The sequence below is a fragment of the Physeter macrocephalus genome, chromosome 11 (assembly GCF_002837175.3).
Source record: "Physeter macrocephalus isolate SW-GA chromosome 11, ASM283717v5, whole genome shotgun sequence".
Classification (NCBI taxonomy): Eukaryota; Metazoa; Chordata; class Mammalia; order Artiodactyla; family Physeteridae; genus Physeter; species Physeter macrocephalus.
The window spans coordinates 65,987,716-66,005,874 of NC_041224.1; the positions used below are offsets into that span (position 1 = coordinate 65,987,716).

The 18,159-nt window shown below is 43.7% G+C and overlaps 1 protein-coding gene across 4 annotated transcripts in view; it reads left to right on the plus strand.

The window, feature by feature from the left end:
- The first annotated feature begins 8,417 nt into the window (after positions 1 to 8,417).
- Positions 8,418 to 18,159, plus strand: part of ARID3B (AT-rich interaction domain 3B) — a 62,853-nt gene continuing 53,111 nt past the window's right edge. For 3 of the 4 annotated variants that reach the window (XM_028495050.2, XM_007113744.4, XM_007113746.4), the window contains exons 1-2: positions 8,438 to 8,520; positions 11,115 to 11,763. In XM_028495050.2, the coding sequence (XP_028350851.1) occupies positions 11,194 to 11,763 (570 nt within the window). In that variant the 5' untranslated portion in view covers positions 8,438 to 8,520; positions 11,115 to 11,193. Of the gene's footprint in view, positions 8,521 to 11,114; positions 11,764 to 18,159 lie in introns of all 4 variants that reach the window. The other variant, XM_055088117.1, reaches the window with a different exon arrangement.

Consider the following 18,159-nt stretch of genomic DNA (forward strand, 5'->3'; position numbering starts at 1 on the left):
TCTCCCGTTGCGGAGCACAGGCTCCGGACGCGCAGGCTCAGCGGCCATGGCTCACGGGCCTAGCCGCTCCGCGGAATGTGGGATCTTCCCGGACCGGGGCACGAACCTGCGTCCCCTGCATCGGCAGGCGGACTCTCAACCACTGCGCCACCAGGGAAGCCCTCATTGTGGTTTTGATTTGCATTTCCCTAATGATTGAGCATCTTTTCATGTGTTTCATCCAAGCTAATTAGAAAAGACTGTGATCCAGATAGTGATATGAAATTCAATAATTGAATGGGACTTTTGTCTTCTCCCCTGGGGGAAGGGTGAATATATTTGGTGACCAGAGAGGCTGACTGTAACAGGGACCTTGTCTGTCTACTGAAAGCTATTAATCTCTGGGACTACTAGACTAGTTTCCCATATTCCCATTCAATTTGGGTGTAGCCATATGACCAAATTTTCTCCAATGTAATGTGAGTGGAAGCAATATCTACCACTTTCTGGGGGTGGTAGACCACAAGATGAACAGATCCAAGGACCCTGAATGACGGCAATGTAAGAGAGCTTCCTCCCTGACCTGAATATCTGTCCAGGACTATTAGGTGAGCAAGAAATAAACTGTTTTGCTGAGTTGTGTTTTGGATCTATTTGTTGCAGTATAGGACTGCATTAACTGATATACACCCCATGAGTCATGCTTGTTCAACATAATGATTATATATATACATCCTCTTTAAACATAATTATTAGTGGTAACATACTAAACATCCTGTAACGAGCCTTGCTTTTTTCATTTAATGTCTTGGAAAGTTTTCCATATTAGTACATTAAAAACTTCATTTTTATATTCTTTCCTTTTTGCTTTTTGACAGCTTAAGTACAATGTTACCTAACCAGTTCCCTACTGGTGGACATCTAGGCTTTTTCTAATCTTTAGCTAGTGTTCTATGTTGCAGTTCTTTCAGCTGGTACTCTGCAAATGCAAGGCACAGTTCAGCTTCAGGTCCAGCAGTGTCTGGTTTTTACTCTCTGAATTAGGATTTTACTTAGTTTCTTTTAGACAAATTACAGAGCTAATATTTGACCGTATTGATTCTCTGTGGCCTACTATTGTAAAATTCAAATAGTTACAAATTCAAATACTTACATTGATGGGAGGAATATAGCATGCTGGTTAGCAGCACAAATTACAGTCAGACAGCCCTGGGTTCAAATCCCAGCTCTGCTACGTGTAACATGTAATTTAACCTTGGGCAAGTTGCTTAACTACTATAAGCATTAGTTTTCTCACCAGTAAAATGGGGGTTATTTTGAGGATTAAATGATGATGTAAGTGAAGTGCTTAGCGCATGATAACCATCAGTTAATAAGCACTGCAGAATTTTCCTTAATATACAGTTTTTTTCTAATTACCAAAGAAAGCAAAAATTAAACCTGAGTCTAAGGTTAGGACATGTATCATAACTATCTTTATTGTTAAGATGGGAAATTGTTTTTTAAAAGATTAAATCATTTTTTCTTTTTCCAAATGATTTTATTTTACATACTTTTCTGTAACTTGCTAGTTTCTTTTTAAATTCTACAACTGACAACTTCCTATGTCAGTAGAAATGTACTGACTTCATTCTTTTTTTTTTCTCTTTTTTTTCATTCTTTTTAAAGACTGTAATTTGGGGGGTGGGGGATGATTCATTTTTATTGAGGAGAGAGCCCTCAAATCTTATGACTATTCATTTGAATTTTGTATCAAACTGTCAGGGTTAGATTGTATTGGGTCCAGGCTGATTCTATATTGCAGGTTCAGGAAATTCAGCCATTGCAGATGCCATAATTAATGTTAAAGCAAACAACACAGAGGCTTCATCAAGTTGGGGAGTGAGAGGGAAGTAGCTACAGAAAACATACACAAACGTAAATGCCATTCTCCTAGCACTTGAATTCCAGAAGTGAAACGGGAGGGTTCAACTGTCCATATTAGGAAATGACTGGTTGCTTGATGACCATAGTGTTAAGCTAAGTATTTTGCCCTATTTATTGTGAGGGTAGGAGGAGGCATGAAAGGGAATTGGTCAGGAGGACATTATTAGTAAATCAGTTTTAGTAAAACTAACAGTTTTATAACCACTCTATTCTCTTCCAACCTAATCTCAGTGCAGTTATAAGCATTATAAAATCAAACTTTCACTTTAAGTGGAGAGACTGAAAACCGAGCTCAGTTCTTCAAGAAGAAGTTTCTGAAACAGATTCCCAAATGGGGTTATCTCCTATTCCCTGAAATTGCAGCAGAGTTAAGAACCTGTGTTAAGATTGGTTTGAATCCATCAAAGCCTTCAACATGTGCTCTTGCCATAAAGTAGCAAATGAAGGCATGGAGAACAGACAACCTTTTCAACTTCTCCGGCACTGAATATATTTCACCTTAATAAAATGTCAGGAACTCCCATTAAACTATACTTGGTTTCCTTTAGCTCAGATTCAGGATTAACTAGCATTAAGCTTGCAACAGAAACACAGCTGTGGTGCATGTGCTGTGTGGGAGCAATAAAGACATGATGAACCCCGTGCCCAAACATCACAAAAGCAAGTGCTCCCCTCCCTATATTTGGGAAATTTCTTTTCCACTGAAGTTTCTTCAGTATACCTTGCATCTTCTGAGCTCATGTTTCCAAGATCCTTGCCTGGTCTCCTCCGTAACATCTCTATACTTGTCTTGATTCTTTTTCTTTTAACACAGAAAGGGCAAGAGTCCTGGCCAAACTTGACGATAGAAAAATGGATATTACTATTCTTGAGAACTCAACCTTCAGTGCTGGTGCTTGGGAGTAAAGATTTTTGATGGATTAAAGCCCCTGGTCATGTGTAGGTGTCTGTGGACACATTTACAGGAACCAGCTGGATCCACAATTCTCCCAGACAACCAGCCTCACTGGCAGGCCAACTTCAGCTTGGGCACCCTCTCCTCTTAGTCTCACCAGCACCTGATGGTGTCTGGTTGATAACAGCTCTGTCGGACGGGGGGCCACATGGCTCCCAAAGAGCCCTGATGAGAGGCACAGACCTGAGACCAGATGTCTCGTTCTAGGACAGATGGCTTGAATGGCCTCCTGCTCCCTTTTGCTCTGGAAGTCTACAGGAATGCTGAGTGCCAGGGCCACTACGGAAATCTGGGTGGAGCTTTGCAAAGACAGCTTTCAATTAAGTGTCAAGAAGAGTGAAATGATCCAATGTTTTCAAAGATGAACCAATTGCCTTAGAGGTCTGACCTCTTCTATTCCCAGGTGAGGGAAAGAACAACATAGTCCAGTTCACCAAAATGTTGGCAAATCCCAGGATCACAGGGTTGGAAAGGATCGTCGTGGTGAGAGCAGGCTGAAAGGGAATGTGGCAAGAGAGCTGCTTCCTGCAGCAGAAGGCTGCTGCCCACCGCCAGGAGTCCTCAATAACTAGGTGCTGGCAGTTCCTCAGCGTTGACTGGCTTGTGGAGGCTGACACATAACAACTCGAGACATCAGACACCAAATACCACGTATCTGATTTAAAAGATGAACAACAACAACAACAACAAAAATACAAACAGTTCTATGAAATAAAGGACCCAGGAGTCAGCCTGATGGGCATATGCCCCTCTGTAGGAAAACACATTGGAAGCCCAATCAGGCTGCAGGTAACGTTACTGGCACGTCCACCACCACAACAGCAAGGTCCCCTCAGGAGTGTGTGGACTGGATATACCTGCCTTCAGACCCCTGGCCTGGGACTGTCACATTCTTTCCTTACACACAGTTAATACCATTTACTCATCAGAGGCTTTACACGTGCTAATTGAGGTTCCTGAGTCTATACCTTGATCTCAGAACAAGAATCTTAATCATCTGTTACATTTTAATTTCCTATTACAGTAAAATGTATAGTAACTGCCTCACTGCCCTTCTGCCTTACCTGAAAAACCTCTTGTAGGGCCAATGCAAGTCAAAAATGTAATCACTGTTAATTTCAATGGGAAAACATTTTATACGTTCCAAGTCCCCAAACTGACATCCATTCATGTGAAAACACCAGATCTCTTTAAGATGGACACGATTACATCAATAATTAACATTGGTTATCATAAACACATAAAGGCATTTTCTCTTCATTAATTATTACTAATTACACTATTATTCTATAATATGGCCATTTATCTGTTGTTTCTTAGCTTTTATGCCCTGTACTATTTAAGACTAAATTTATAACAAAACATACATACAAATGATACCCAATATTTACACAATTCAACTTTTATTTTTAACAAGAGAAATAAAATCAATGAAAACCATGCAAATGATATCACCTTTATTGAACAGTTGAAATAAAATAGACATGATGTAAGATTATCCCTGCTATATTTAAGCAAAACACTAAGAAATGTGATGGGAGAACCTAAGGTAACATGGGCCAGCCATGTGAAGATGATACATGGTGACTCTCTGCTTCAGCTCTAAGAATTACACCAAGTAAATCCAACCTGATAGATGCAAAGAAATGCCTTGGGTATCAGTTATCTTTTATTGCAAAACAAACCACCTCAAAACTTATTGGTTTAACTTTAAAACAATAAACCTAATTTTTCACTGGTCTATGGATTTGTCAATGGGCTTCTTCTGGTCTGGGCCAACAAAGCTGGGCCTAGATGGTCTACAATGGCCTGGCTCACATGTCTGATGGTTGGCAGGCTAGTTGGTCTAAGGAGCCACACTCATATGTCTGGTAGTTGCTTAGATGTCAGTTGGGGTGATGACCACATGTCTTTCATCATTCATCAGGTTAGCCAGGAGTTTTTCACAAGGTGGTGGAAGAGTTCTCAGCAGCAAGAGAGAGCAAGCCATAATTGTAAGCACTTTTTAAGACTTCTAGTATCAGAAGACTGCTAATATCCCATAGAACAAAGCAAGTCACATAGCCAAGCCTAGAATCATAAAATGGAGAAACAGACTCCACCTCTCGATGGGAGAAGCTGAAAATACTATGGCTATGCTGTTCAATGTACCACACCTTGGAAGCCAAAGTAGCGAGATTAAATGATATTCCTTGTAACCAGCATATCTCAGGATTTAAACACATTACTATGAAAGGGGAGGGGGGTGTTTCTGTTTCAACTACTGAGGTTATCTAGTAAGGCTGCCCTCTTGGGTCCTCTACTACATGTGAGGCAAGGAAATAAAACCAAAGAGGTACGCAGAGGCTAGGGCTCTGCAGGCCACATGAAGGAATTTAGGTCTTGATCCCAAGAGTAATGGGAAGCCATAGAGCGTTTTAAGGAGAGAGATAAGATCACTTGGGCTGCAATAAGGGCAGTAATTCTAGAAGCTTTGCCAGGAAGGGGAATCTTGAGATAAGGCTTTAGTCACAGAATATGGGGTCAAAGGAAAGGTTTTTTTTGTTTTTGTTTTTTCAAAGCAAAAGATTGTTGAAACTGATGGAAGGATCCAATATTGCAAGAGGTTAAAGGGAAAACCCTGAGAATTGGGAAAGGAAACTTAAGCATGCATGGAAAGTTTGGTTTAAAAAAATTATCATACAATAAAATTGATTGTATTTTTCTCATACAGTTCTATGGATTTTAACACATGTATAGACTCATGTAACTACCACCAGAGTCAGAATACAGAAGAGTTCCATCATCCCCAAACCCTTCTTTTTGCTATCCCTTTAGTAGTCACTCCTCCATCCCTAATTCCTGGCAACCACTGACTTATTCTCCATCACTATAGTCTTAATATTTTCAAGATTTTCATTTTGAGACTAGCTTCCTTCATTCAGCATAATGCCTTTATTGTTATGTTGTTATAATGCCAAGTTGTTGGGTGTATCAATACTTCTTTCCTTTTTATTGCTAAGTAGTATTCCATTGGGGTCAGCTTCTGATAGAATTCCCCAGGTAGTAGTGATATCACTATTCTACCAGTTACTTGGGGCAAAAACCTTGATCACCCTTGACTCTCTTCTCTAACCTATACATAATCCATTAGTAAATCCTGTGGCTTTACTTTCAAAATACACCTGAAATCTGACCAGTTCTTACCACCTCCAATGCTGTCATCTAGTTCAGGCCACCATCATCTTCTGCCAGGACTAGTGCTTCCACTCTTACTTCGCTACCCTCATTGTCTATTCTCCATACAACAGCTAGAATGAAACTTTTATTTTTTCATTTATTTATTTTTGGCCATGTGGCATGCAGAATCTTAGTTCCCCAACCGGGGATCAAACCCATGCCCCCTGCAGTGGAAGCTCAGAGCCCTAACCACTGGACTGCCAGGGAATTCCCTCAAATGAAACTTTTAGAGACTTAAATCTGATCAGGTTACTCTTGTGCTCAAAACTATTCAGTGGTTTAAGTGGTAACAATCCGAAGTTGTCGCCATGGCCTACAAAGTCCCACATGACTGGGCCCCTGGCTACCTCTCTGATGTCATCTCCTACCACTCTCCCCCCACTCACTCTGTATCAGCTATAGTGGTCTCCTTGCTAATTCTATAGCATGTAAAGCACGCTCCTGCCTCAGAGCATTTGAATTTGCTGTCTCCTCTGTCTGGAACATGCTTTCCCTAGTTATCCACATGGCTTACCCCCATCAAGTCAATTCCAGTTTCTGCTTAAGTGTCCCTTATCAATGAGTCTTTCTCTGACTAATGTCTAAAATAGCAGCCACCTGAGACCAATGTCTAACCCTTACCCTGCTTTGTTCTTCTTAGAATACATATATATATATATATATATATACATATGTATAAAAACAAATACATATGTATTGTTTTTCTGTCTCCCCACATCAGGAAGATCCTTGAAGACAAGGAATTTTTTTGTTCATTACTCAACAAGCACCTAGATGAGTACATGAGTGCCTCATCTGGCACACAGTGGGAGTTCAATAAATTTTTTTTTTTTTTTTGGCCACACCACACAGCATGAAGGATCTTAGTTCCCCGACCAGGGATGGAACCCATGCCCTCTGCAGTGGAAACATGGATTCTTAACCATTGGACTGCCAACGAAGTCCCTCAATGAATAGTTTTGATTGAGTAACTTACAGGAGGAAAGAACAGATGGGAACACATGTAGATTTTAGGGCATTCTACATTTCTATTACTTATACAGTAAGATAATCAGGGGAAGAGGTACGGGAAGCATAGGGCATTAGAGACTTGCCGATAGTGGAGTGTAGGTTAACTAGAAAAATATGATGAAATTTCCAGACACTGTTCAAAGCCCATTTAAGGCTGACATTATTATATTTAGTGATGCCAATCTGTTCAGCAGGACAATTTACTATGACAAGGTACAGGCATTGAGAAGCATGTTAGTCCACCCACGGTGGAGGACTTAGTTGGGGAAAAGAGGAGTGTTGGGGCAGGCTTAAGAGTAAGTAAGAGGGGGATTGTAATGATGTACCATTGAATCTAAGATGGATAAGGAGGGAACTGAAGAATGAGAATTAAGTAGAAGCTTTCGACAGATTGGAGGTTCTGATAAAGTAAAAAAGACAGTTACGGTGAAGTTCTGAAGCAGTCAAGCTAAAGGTTATCAGGCTGTGGTTGGACAGAGGGATGTTCGAACTACTGATTCATAACACGATAGGGTTTCTAGTGACAAGGTCCAGGTTTTTGACTGGGATTGGGAGGTTGATGTAAGAGATGAGGACTGCATGTTAAATGAGTTGTCCACAGTGACTCTGAATTTATCAAGATGGAAGATGGTTAGAGAAGAGAAAGTAAAACAAGGACCTGGATGCACATATTAGCAGATCATCTCTACAGAGGCGGTTCAATGGCGGCAAAGTCTTACAAGTAAGCGTCAGAGAAGCAAGGGCTTTTGCAAGAGGTGACAGTATATGGCACCTTGCCCCCACTTTTGAAACCTGGGAAGCGAGAATACTAACCCATGTGAGGGAACTCCAGGGGACGCAGCATCCTCAGAGAACAGAGAAAAGCTGATCTGGAAGCGGTAATCTCAGAGGAAGATCGGTTTGAAGGTAGGAGGTTGGGAAGGGGACCGAAGCAGCAGAAAACCTTGACACTCCTTGTCCTTTATTTACCTTCCTCTCAACCTACCGCCCGCCCACGCTACATCAACCTCCACAACTAGAAAACACTAAGTAAAGAGCGTAAGCAGACCGGCTCTTTTTAACTCCCCGCGGAAGTCCTCACACCGGAACTCCTCCATGTCTGCGCTTCCCCATTGGCGGAAGCTTCCGCCAGCTTCTACTCACTTCCGCCCACGACTCAGTTGGGCGGGGCTTTCCCTAGAAGTCACTTCCGCCCGACCCCGCCCCTCGTTCCCTTTTTGGCCGTTTCCGGCCTCAGGCCCCGCCCCATACCGTGTGACCCCGCCCCTTCCCGCCCCGGGCCGGCAACCCGGCCCCGCGGCGCCGTTTCCGGTGCGGGCCCCGCCCCGGCTGTGGCCCCCGGCTGCGGAGAAGTCCGAAACGCAGCTGCCGCGCCGGGGCCTGAGTGGCTGCCTCTTCCACCGCTGGCGGACCCAGAGCGCCCCGTACAGGTAAGCCGCGCGGGGCCCAAGTCCCTCAGCCTCGGCAGGAGCGAGGGCTGTGGCAGGTGGAGGGGACGGCGGAGTAGGAGGAGAGGCAGGTGTGTAGGGGAAGACGTGAAGACGCGGGCCAGCGGAGCACGGGGGCCAAGGAGGAAAAGTGAGAGCGCTGGGAGGAGCCCGGAGGCGCCCTCGCCCATTAGGGTGATATGAGATAAAGGGATGGGAAGAGTGAGGGGCCCCTGGGAACTGAGAGGTCTAGAATAGGTGGGGTTGGGACAATCTAAGAAAAGCCGGCGGATTGGCTGGGAGGGCTCAGTAGAGGTAAAAGTGATAGAGTTGGGTTGTGGGGGTATAAAGAATGGCGGGGGGTGGAGGTATGGGTCTTAAAGGGGGCTGAGGCCAGAGGGATCCGGCAGCGAAGGTAGAGGGAATGGTGGGCGAGGCCGGCTTCAAAGCTGCAACGAGTCCGTTGCGCCGGGCTTAGAGGTTCGGGAACTTTAGGGGAAATGGGGGAGTGAGCCCTGTGAAGGGATGGAGTGGTTTAGATTTATGAGACCTAAGTTTTCTAAAAGTAGGCAGGTGGTATTGTTGTTTGGATCAACTAGCTGCTTAGGGACAGGGGAGAGATAGGCTCTTTGGGGGATGGTGTGTGTATCGAGTTGTAGAACTGAGTCATCTCAGTCTTAACTAAAGAGGCTGTGAGACACCACCCCCTCTGCTGGGGACAGCATACAGAGAAGATGGTGCCACAAGATGAGAAGCAGTTGTTCAATGACTGGCAAGACTTGGATGAAAAATTATCCCGCTTGTTATTGATTGATGTTATAATGTTTCAAGGAGCATTAAAATAACCACCGAATTATTTTCTTTATTCTTTGGTTTACTTTTCTTTGATGCAAATTGTTTTTATTTTAAATGAACACTTTTGGTAACTGGATTTCATGTGGGTGTAAATCTTTTCATGCTTTGTTACACTATAAAAAGGGTTATAGCAGAATGAAAGTATTGCTTCCGGCATAACTCACACTTTCTAAAGTGCCAAGAGAGGAAGTAAAGGGAGTAAGAGGCAAATTGGAATTTGAATCTTTCACAGAATGCAAAAGACAAAAGCAGTGCTTCTAAGATTAAACAGAAAATGAGAATTTTAAAATTTCTACTTTTTTGCCTAGCTTTAAAAGTCGTACCTTTTTTCTCTAACCCGGTTTTTAAAAAATGCCTAAATCCAAACAGTTTTTATTGCTAGGAGTGTGATTACTTCCCCATGAATTTTTGAAGATACCTAGATATTTAAGTTTTGGGGTTTTTTTTTTTTTTAATCTTTCTACCCAGTCCTAAAACAGTGGAACAACGCAAATATCAAGTTCCAACCTGTGCAGTGCAGCTTCTTCTTTCATGTGATGACAACATTGTATGCCATGTTGCAAGTCCTGTTAACCTAAAATTTGCCCATGCATAGTAATCCATTCAGTTATGGAGACTTGCTGAGGAAGCATAACTCAAGTGAGGTTTGCTGGGGATGGGGGCCTGGAAAGGAGGAAGGAAAGGGGGGTTGGTTAGAGGAGGAGAGGGTGTGAAAGGGGTGTGTGTTTGGAGACTGATTGGTAAGAATGCTGATAAACCTGCCCCCAGAATACTTTTGGCCTGAAAGCCTTTTCTTTTTGTATTCGTCATAGAATGTCATAGAAGTGAATCAGAAAGAAAGGGGATGTGAAGAGATTTACTAGGCTGTTTATAAAAAAGAAGCTTTGCCTCGTTTAGACAATATTGATACCTGTTTCCAATTAATTACCTTAAAAATCTCCAGAGGAATTCCCGCCTGTTTGTTTTTTGAGTGCAGATTGCAATTTGAAACTCTTGCCTCCTTGCGTGTTTCTTTCTCTCATGTTGTTGAAATTGGATTCTTTTTGAGGCTATAATGTCTGGTTAGCATTGGCTCAGCTCACTCAAAAAGCAGGCTTGGCAATTTGATCTGGGAAATTTTAAAAGTTTAAACCTAAGAGCAATTTGCTAGGTTATGCTTTTCTATGAGAGAAATCTTGCCGTCTCCCTGATAGCTCTGTGTCTTGCTTAGATGGTAATATCTTTCTCTGATGGGCCTGGGAACCTAAGCAATATTCTCTTTCTTGTAGGCAGGCCCTTCTTTCCCTTTTTTTAAATTGTGGTTTTCATACTCACAACCTCTGTACAGTGCAAACCCAGTTGCTTTTTCAGTAATAAACAGATTAGTGTTTGATAATGTTGAGGAAGAGAGATCAGAACACAGATGTTTGCAGACCCAATGTCATCTGGATTTACTTCATTTTAAACCCACAGTAGTCCACCACAGCTGAGATTCATCCTGTATTTCTCCTCTTAAATCCTGTTCCTCTTCTGCATACTTTTCCTTAACCAACTCCCACCACCCCTTACCCCGCCCTACCCCCATCTCAAACTCCCACCACTTACTCATCTTAAAACTCAGGTTTACGGGCATATGTTTAATGCTCAGAACTCATGCCCTTTACTGGAGAAAAGAAAACCTTTTTATACCTGCTTTACATTGTTGGTTTTTTTTTTTTTCCTTTTTCTTTTCTCCTTCTTTGTGGTTTCTATTAATCACTTAGAGGTTTACACCCAGTGTGCCTGCCGGGCTGTGCCCAGGTTCAGAGCCATGCCAATCGGTGGGTGAAGCTTGAGGCAGTGATGGAGCCACTGCAGCCTCAGCAGAAGCAGCAGCCGCCGCAGCAGCAGCAGCCGCCGCCGCCACAGCCACCACACCTGGCTCCTCTGCAGATGGATGCCAGAGAGAAGCAGGTTCAGCAGATGAGAGAAACCCCGTTCTTGTATGCCCAGAAGCTGGTCACACAGCAGACTCACCTTTCTGCCACACCCGGGAGGCCTTCTTGCAGCCCTGCCCTGGGTCCATTAGCCAGAGTTCCACCAGCCCCAGCAGTGGCCCGAGTGTTTGAACGGAGCAAGGTGAACTCAGAGCCTGAGGAAGAGGAAGGAGGTTTGGAAGATGAGGATGGGGATGATGAAGTTGCAGAGGTGGCTGAGAAAGAGACCCAGGCTGCTTCAAAATATTTTCACGTGCAGAAGGTGGCTCGCCAAGACCCCAGAGCAGCACCCGTATCTGGTCTGCTTCCAGCGTCAGGGCTCCCACCACATGGACAGCAAGCTAAAGAAGACCATACCAAAGATGCTCCTAAGGCCTCAGCTTCAGTCTCCACAGCAGGGCAACCGGGCTGGAATCTGGATGAGCAGCTCAAGCAGGTCAGTCTTTCTGGTATTGGGGGCGTTATTTGTTCTCCCTAAAGGCTAACCAGGGAGGGGTACTGGACTGCCAGGGTCTGTGCCAGTCTGTGGCTTCTCAGCCTACTTCACTGACCAGCAGCCTAGACATGAATAGACTGAGTTTTTTTCCTCATAGTTGTTTTCTTGATTAGAGCAGTGAAATGTGTAAGTTACTCCTAATATAGATTGTTCCAAGTTTAATATGAAAGACTGTAAGTACAGTCTTTTTTTTTTTTTTAAGGAAGAATGAGGTTGCAACAGTGTTATGAGTGATATCTAAAAATGAGATGTGTGGCTCTAATTTCAGTTTTTCTAGTAGTAGTTTGATAAGAGAACAGTCTTGCCTAACACAGTGTCTTAGCTCCAGGCTAACCCAGGATCATGCTTTTTAAGGTCAGTTTTGTTGTTTTGCTGCTAAACATAGCTGATGAGAACCTTTTGCATTGTGTATATTTTCCAGCAAAGAGCCTTTAGACATGATTTCATTTCACCCTTATATCACCTCCTTTGAAACAGGGAAGGGTAGACCTCACAATTCCCTTTTTATTTTTTTACTTTTTTTTTGCTGTGCTGTGCGGCTTGCAGGATCTTAGTTCCCTGACCAGGGATTGAACCCAGGCCATGGCAGTGAAAGTGCGGACTCCTACCCTCTAGACCTCCAGGGAATCCCTCACAATTCCCTTTTGAGCCAAGGCAAGCTTCAGTGATTCCCAAACATGGCAGAGCATCAGAGTCATCTAGGGAGTTTTTAAAAATATAGATTCCAGGGTCCTAATGAATTATCCTAGGGGTAGAGCCTAAGGAGTCTGTGCTCTTTGCCTTCTAATTCTTCTTGTCTTTCTGACTTGTCATGCCGCTTTTCTTCACCCGAAGAATGGGAGTGATGATCAGTTCTTCCAGGCTAAGTGACTTGTTGGTGATTAGGCAGGGAGTTCATAATAAAGCTGGTAATATTTGGGTACTCCCCATAAGCACATACACTCCATGTGGTCCAGTGGTGCTGTTTAGAAATTAGTTGTGAAGGGCTATGGATTTACACAGGGCATCCGAGAAGTCACATGAGAAGGGTCCTTTGCAAACTGAAAACTCAGCATCTTTCTATCAAGGCACCCTGCCTATGCAGTTGATCTGAGTTTCACAGTAGCAGTGTTTGAAGTAGATCCCAGAGCCAGCAAAGTGGGGTTCAAATCCCATCTCTTCCATCTATTACCCTTGTGATCCTTTGGTAGGGCTCTTAATTCCTTTGAGCCCTCTGTGAAATCAAAATAACGAAGCCTACCTCCAAGGATGTTGTGAGGATTAACAGAACCAGCATGTGGTGGGTAGTAGTGCTCCAGGTGCTCTTTCATGCAAACAGTGCCATCCTCTGCTGCATCCACACAGACATGCTCGGAAGCAGGGGAGACGCTGAGATGCACAGAGGTTTTCCCTCAGATCACCAGGGAGGTAGTGGCAGAGCTCGGACTAGGATCAGAGAATGAATGCCAGCTTCCCCGACAGCAGCAGCCTGGCCGCCAGCCCAGATCCGCCTCCCGGCTGATTGCTTTGGTTTAGCAAAACATCTGTGACTTGTCGGCAGCCCCCGCACTGCTGTGTGGTTGGCAGAGTTCCATGCTGGCCGCTGAGTCAGCTCCTAGTGGGATCCCGCCCTGACAGCACTGGGAAAGTTCAGGCCCGAGGTGGCTGGGCTACCCCCGCCTTGGCAGCTGGCCAGCCTCTGCGTGTGTGCGGTCGTTCCTAGAAAGTACAGCCTCGTGCGAGGAACAAGTGGAGCTCCAGAGCCTGTCTGTCTTCAGGAAGTGCAGCAGGTGTTGAGGTCAAGCCATTAGAGCTTTGAAAAAAGACACTCTGCAGAAGTGGCTTGTGCATGCACACATGTGTGCGCCATGCAGGCACCCAGCACTGGTTCTAGACGGCATCAGCCCCATGGCTACACAGCTCAGTGCTTGGGAGGCTGGCTGTTGGCTTCTGAAACCCTTTGAGTTCATTTTAAGTTTCCGAGGCATCCTCACTAATTATAGACTGCCTGGCAGAGCACCTGCCAGAATGTTTTTAAATGCCAGCGTAGCTGAGGCCTAATCTCGCACCCTAAATTTACCTTCCCGCTGGATTTGGAGATCAAGAGCTGGGTTAGGGAGTCACTGGATAACGATGACTTTAAACCTTAGATGTGTACCTCCTTTTCTCCTTTTGAATTTAAGTTTTCAAGATTGATTTGGTCTGTGCCCTCCTTTATCTAATCCTTTGCCTAACAGTGGTAAATAATGTGCTTGGGGATTTTTTTAATGTTTTAGTTGTGCTTTGGAAGGGGGACTAAAAAAAATAATATCCTAACGGAGAGCCTTTAGAAACTACTACAAACTGTGAGACTAGCTTTTTAAAAAAATTATTCAAATTCTTTTGTTTCTTATGCAGTTAACTTCCAGAGAGCAGAAAAAGATCTTATTAATGGGTGACAGTGTCCATTTTGTTCTTTAACATAACAAACTTTTACAGAGGCTTCTTTAGGCCAGGCCTCTGCTCCAGGGGCTAAGGCATGCTTCTCCCTTGAAGAGCTCACCAGCTAGGTTTAGCAGAGGCAGTGTGGTAACTCAAGGGGGATTGAGTCTTGGGTTGCAACAATTTTACTCTGTCCTGACTCAGTTAAAGCCCAACTGTCCAGTCTGAGCTATGCTGCAGATATTTTAAATCAGAGTTTTGTTTCAGATATTCATACACCAAGATAAAGTTGATTTTGTCTACAGCATAGCTAACATAGCTTGGTAAATCAACAGAAATACTCAAAAGTATTTACAAGATTTGGGGCTGGTGTGGGGGCTGCAGTGGGCATCTGCCAACTGCAAAGCAAAATTTGGAACGCTTAAGGGCTCCACAGATTTTCTTTTGTTTCTGAAATCACATTCTTATAACATGTAAAGTCAAAATTATTTCATGTTTTCTCCTTGAAGAAACTCTTAGAAAGTAATTTGCTTCTCAAGGCCTGGATTGTTAGAAAGAGTGTGGCATCCTCTGACACCAGAGCGATGGGAAGGTGGATAATGCCATTGAGCCAAGATTCTAAAACCCATCAGATTTCAATGGGCAGAGTAAATAATTGTAAACCAAAGACAGCAGAGAGCTGAGTGTTCCCTCTCTCAAGGGAGATCAGTAGAAGCCTGTCAACATACAACCAGCTAGGGGTGTTGCTGGCCTGTTAGGGGTGGTCTTCTGTCCTTCTGGAAAGAGAGCAGTTCAGGCAGTGCAGGCTTCGTCTGTCTTGAGCCCATTAATGGAACCAGTTTTCCAGAAGGGCATAGACTCCTTCCCATAGGATAGGAAGATGAATGAAGGCTTAATGGGCATATGAGAACCAGAGAGTGTGTCTGATTTTCTGTATACTTTGGCAGTCTCTTGGATTACTGAGTGTGAGAAGGAGGAAGGTTGACTGACTGCTTGGTCTCCAGAATCCATTACCAAGATTTCCTCTAAGTAGTGAGGTGTGGCCTCTCGGGCTAGGCCTACTTTTCTGGGTACGTACTGCATGTCTTTGGAACATTTGATGCTTTTAGTAAAGATTGTGCAGACTATTACCTGAAAATAAATAAGATCATGAGCTTTCTCCACTTTCTTTGTAGGTCTTCTTTGCATGGCCTTAGCTCCGACATTCATAGTGGAATCCATCTAGATCAGTGTTTCCCAATTGGAGGTGATCTCCCCAACCCCTCCTTCTCCCAAGGGATGTTTGGCAAAGTCGAGAGATATGTTTAGTTGTCATGACTGGGGCAGGTGGAGCTGTGCTGCTGACATCGCGTGGGTGGAGGCCAGGGATACTACTAAACGTCCTGCAATGCACAGGACAGTCCCCCACAACAAAGAATTATCTGGTCCCCAAATGTCAGTAGCGCCAAGGTTGAGAAACCCTGCTTTAGACTGTGTAATTAGAACGAGAACATATGCTGTGCTTTCATCAGACACTGCCCTAGACTCTTCTTTTGTGTTTTGGTCCTGGTAACTGAAGTGTTTGGCAACCTTGAGTTTTCTTCACTTCTGTTTTCAGTATCCCTGTTGAGTTTGTGTCTTCTCCTGTCATCATCTGGGTGAGCAGACTGTCCATCACTTGGGGGAGGATTGGGACCTAGAACTTGCGCTGTCGTATTTGGCTCTGTCAGTGGTTCTTCAGCCCGGTGTTCCATGATATCTAAGATGTCAGTGGTGATTTGTGAGAGTGCTCGGTCGCCCTTCTAGACTTTAACCCCAAAAGGTCAAGGCATAAATACTCAGCAAACTTGTTATGTAGTAAAAGATGTAATTATTAAGTCAGCATTGGTTTTGGAGCCAAAAGATGTGGATTTAGATCCTAACTCCACCACTTGCTTGCTATAGTGCTTGGCACAGATGTCCTACCCTACCTTTCTGAACCCATGCATACATCTCTCCCAGAGGATGATAATCCTCTCTTGCCATCCTCAGGGAGCAATTTTAAAGATATTACAAAGACGGAAGAAGAAAATGAATGTGAAAGATCTTTGTAAAATTTATACCATTAGGCAAAGATTAGGTTGAATTTTCATTAGCACCTAAATACTTTTTGAAGCTGTAATTTTTCAGTTTTTACTATCTTTGTAGGGTAAGATATTCCATAAATCTTAGTGCTCTAAAGCAACTCCTTTTCAAGTTTTCTAGAGCTGTGACCAAACTCTGGTATTCTAGGGTTCTCTGAAGCATTTCAGGATTATGTGAGTTAAAGCCATTGCACTCTTGAAGCTGCTTCTTTCCATATTAAAATAGGGATATTTCTCCTTTAGGTAGAAGTATGCTTTGTTTATGTTGAATTCTTATAAATACATGATTAGGGACTTAACTTGGGTCTTTATCTTTCTTAGCAAAGACTAATCCCTCCATGTGTGTCCCAGATCCCATGCCCTCCTAATTTTCAGGGGCCTGCTTCATCAGTGAACCCATTTCCCTGACTCTTGGGACTCTCTTCTGAAGTTTATTCCACACTAACACATGTTCTACTATCCCCAAATTAAAAAAAAAAAAAAAAAGTCTCCTTTTAATCAGTAAATCTGCCTGATTTGATTGCTACCAGGAAATGAGAAGTCACTTTTTATTTTTTTAATTTTAATTTTATTTTTTTTTGGCCACGACACTTGGCTTGTGGGATCTTAGTTCCCTGACCAGGGATCGAACCCGGACCTTCTGCAGTGAAAGCGTGGAGTCCTAACCACTGGACTGCCAGGAAGTTCCCGAGAAATCACTTTTTAAAAACTTTCCCTTGACTGCACATCTCTTTTCAACATGTTCTGTAGTCCTGACTATCCGCGCACTTCCCACAACAAAGCCTCTCGGAAATCGTTTGCACTCCGTACCTCCACTTTGTCACCTTCTACTTACTCCTCAACACACTTCAGTCTGGCCTCTGTCTCTTCCATATCCCTGAAGTTCCTCTTGGTAAGGCCTCCTAGTGATCACCATGTTTCCAAGCCCCACCTGCTCTCACCTCATTTGATTTCTCTGCAGTATTGAATTCAGTAGACTCCTCTCCTTGAAACGTTTCCTTTTCTTCCTTTCTGTGGCCCCTCCATTGGCTTATTTTCTTTAACCTCTTTCTCTTCTTCAATCTAACCTGTAGAACTCCAAGTTCCCCAGGGCTCAGTTTTAAACCCTCTTCTTTATATGCTTTCCCTGGGCAATTTCTTTTACTTTCACGGCTTTAAATTCTATCCACAAGCCACTGACTCCAGTGTGCATTGTTTGAGCCCATGTTTCCATTCTGAGTTCAATGGATATATTCCCAACTACCTTCTTGGGATGTTTTACTTAGATGTTTTACTGGCACCTCATGTTTAATACGTGTAACTCTTAATTTCCAACCTACTCCCACACAATTATTTCCTCTATTTTCCTTCTCTGTAAAGGGCATTTCTACCCACTTGGTCATTCATATCAGAAACTTTAGAGCTGACTATCTTTGTATACCTCCTACTCTGTCACTTCATCTGGTAATGTCCAGTTCATCACCAATTCTTATCAGTTCTCCCATCTAAATATCTAGAATCCTGCCACTTCTCTTCTCCACCATCACCTACTTAATCCACGCTTCTTACCTACTGTTGTAACTATCAACAAGTTTCTGTGTCTTCCCTCTTCCATTCTCATTCTCCACACAGCAGCTAGAGTGATCTTCTAAAAACCAAATCAGGGCTTCCCTGGTGGCGCAGTGGTTGAGAGTCCGCCTGCCGATGCAGGGGACGCAGGTTCGTGCCCCGGTCCGGGAGGATCCCACATGCCGCAGAGCGGCTGGGCCCATGAGCCATGGCCGCTGAGCCTGCGCATCCGGAGCCTGCGCTCCGCAGCGGGAGAGGCCACAACAGTGAGAGGCCCGCGTACCAC